At 44.1% G+C, this 2,715-nt stretch overlaps 1 protein-coding gene across 1 annotated transcript in view; it reads left to right on the forward strand.

Annotated features, from left to right (window-relative positions):
• The first annotated feature begins 750 nt into the window (after positions 1-750).
• IL22RA2 (interleukin 22 receptor subunit alpha 2) overlaps positions 751-2,715 on the forward strand; it is a 6,117-nt gene continuing 4,152 nt past the window's right edge. Inside the window, exon 1 of the mRNA XM_029087208.1 lies at positions 751-814. Within this exon, the coding sequence (XP_028943041.1) occupies positions 751-814 (64 nt within the window). The remainder of the gene's footprint in view (positions 815-2,715) is intronic.

The raw sequence follows: 2,715 nt of genomic DNA on the forward strand, positions 1-2,715 counted from the left end.
CAGCACTCAGATAGGTTTTTATTCCAGGAATGGAAAAAGTTCTCATACCCACAGTTCTATGTCATTTCATGGAAACATCAGTACTGCTGTTTCACAAAGTTTTGGATCAAAAAGATGCTTCAGTGTAAGCTAGAATGAGTTAGTAGTGTAACTACTTATGTGGACTCTGCTGGGGGAAGTAATACATTTTCATTTTCTGTTTCTTCATAAAGTACTGTTCAGAGTATTCTTAAATGAGAATGCTTTTTAAAAGTTCTCATTTATATTTTAAATAGCATTGCGGTGCATGTCATCCTACAGTGTTCCTCAGTGTTCCATCCCACAGTGTTCCTCAACTGGTTACATTTTTAAATATACTATAAGTGTATTCTATGAAACTCAAGATGTGTATGTATGTCCATGTCTGTATATGTGTATGTGTGTAGCTGCTACTTGTTTGGAGCACTGAAGGAGTACAACTGAAGTTGACGAGTAGGACAGTGCTACAGATGCTAATAACCTGGGGATTACCAGAAGCTGTTTCAGTAACCACAAAAATTGTGTGAAGAGTTACTGATTACTTCAGAGTACCAAGCCCAATCACAGATAAAGCAATTACCAGAGTGCAGTGTGCAGGAAACCCGAAGTTTTCCATGGGATAGGCATTTCTTTCCCCGTTTCACCATGCGGCAGAGCAGCCTTTTCTGAGCGAGAACTCCGCTCTGTGTTCCGAGGAGGAACCGCCATCAGAAGTGATTTTGGCAAAGCTCCATGCTTCAGGTCCTGGCAAGGAGCTGCTACGCCGGATACGGGAAGGTGTGTTGGTACGATTCAAGTAAGCAAACATGCAACCTGTGACTAAACTTTGATGACATTTCAGTCTGGTGATTGGTTTATAAAAGTTCCCTATTCCCGCACTTGAGCTCATATAACATGATGAAATACTAATCGCATTTGATGTGGGGAACTACTTAAAGGTCACTGGATTTTGAAAATGTTTGAGAAATGGATAGATAAAAAATTCCCAGCCAGTGATGACAGGGTGGCTTTTCTGCCTTCTACCTCCATTTTGGTTTTTTTTCCTTTTCTGCGTGTCTTCTCAGTTCTGTAGTTCCCTAAATTGTATTAACTACTTAATTATTCAATGCTATACATCTAGCATTTTAATATATCTCCTGCAGGTTTGGTACTTGGATAATCAGGTAGAGGTGATCAGCTGAACTGAGAGCCTGTGCCCATGAATCTGACCAAGGTCAGCTTCTTGATCAGGTGTTGTCCAGTTTGCTGAGTATAACTGGTTGCCTTTAAAAAAAAAAACAACAAAAAAACCCTTCATTTGAACCAAAACTTGCACTTTCTTGACCTGACAGGTGTTTTGCTTCTACCTTTTCTCAAAGTAAAGATGATTGTCAGGCAAATTTTTGTTTCTGCAGACAGGTAGTCTTCACATCCTTTATTTGGTGGGTGTCGTTACGTAGTGCTGTGGTGTGTTACACAAAATTGGGGTTTTCTCTTCTTGCTTGTCGACATGAGCTTGCAAAAGGAGAACACATCCTGACTTTTGCCCTGATGAGCTGGTGCGCAAGTGGTGAAGTACACGTGGATGTCAGTGCCAGGGAGCTCATGGGGAGGGAAGAGTGAGGGGCAAGGCTGGGCAGGATGGCCAGCAGTCTCCCAGCTACCTCCACTGGCACTACGTTCACCACCAGCAACTGACTTGGCAGAACTCTTCACGCAGCCCAAGAGCATGAAACCTGGCTCCCACCAGGCAGGCGTGCGTGTGACATTGAAGGTTTACAAGCACAAAGCGAGATCGCTTTCCTCGGGGAGCCCCAGCACCCCTAGCCCTGGGGTCAGGCCCGCAGGGATGCGCATATTGGAAAGGCAGAATTTGGAGGACAGCAGTGACAAATGATAATATTTGTGCAGACAGTGTCGTGGCACACCTGCGCCGCTCAGGGCATATGACTCCTGGCAGTCTGAGAGTCCAATGCAGAGTGGCACTTCGGCCCCGTGGGCTTGGCTGGTCTCCCTCTTCCCTGCCTGGAGGCTGGCTGTGCTGTGGCTGCCCCAGCCTCCCAGCATCTCTCCAGCAGCCAGCGTGGTGTGGACACGATACCCAGCAGCACAGCTGTCAGCAATTTCACAGCCCCTCGTTCCTCCAGTGATATATGCCTAGATGACGTCCTGCCACAAACACACTTGCAAACTCCATCCACCTGCATTCAACCCAAAGACAGGCCACCAAATCAGATGACATCCCATGGGTAGGTCTTTTACATATTTGAAGCTAAATTTCTTGTGTTCTTCAGCTCTGAGTGACTAGTGAGCTGGCATAAACAAACAAACAAATAAATAAATAACTATCTTAGCATGGCAAGCAAGCAAGCTTGTGTGACAGATTTATGGGATAAAGCAATATTGCCAGACATCATTTGGGAATTAGTGCATTAAAAGAAAAAAAAAAATCATGCTGGTTTGCTTCATAATTAGTTCCAAACTTCAGAGTGACCACAGCTGCCAAATAAGGACAATTGCTTGTGTTTAATTTAGAACAACTCATATGTTTTTCAGCTAAATTAAACCAAAGCCAAAACGGGGATTTTGGAAACCACTGAAAATAAGGGGAACTCTGGAGTGTTTAACAATTACTTCCTCATAAGACATGCCCAAGAGGAAGAGAAATACTCTTCAGTCATGGAGTTGCTCTCCTAAGCATGAGGCAGATCACTCTTT

This window comes from Antrostomus carolinensis, unplaced genomic scaffold (assembly GCF_000700745.2).
Source record: "Antrostomus carolinensis isolate BGI_N321 unplaced genomic scaffold, ASM70074v2 scaffold20931, whole genome shotgun sequence".
Lineage (NCBI taxonomy): Eukaryota > Metazoa > Chordata > Aves > Caprimulgiformes > Caprimulgidae > Antrostomus > Antrostomus carolinensis.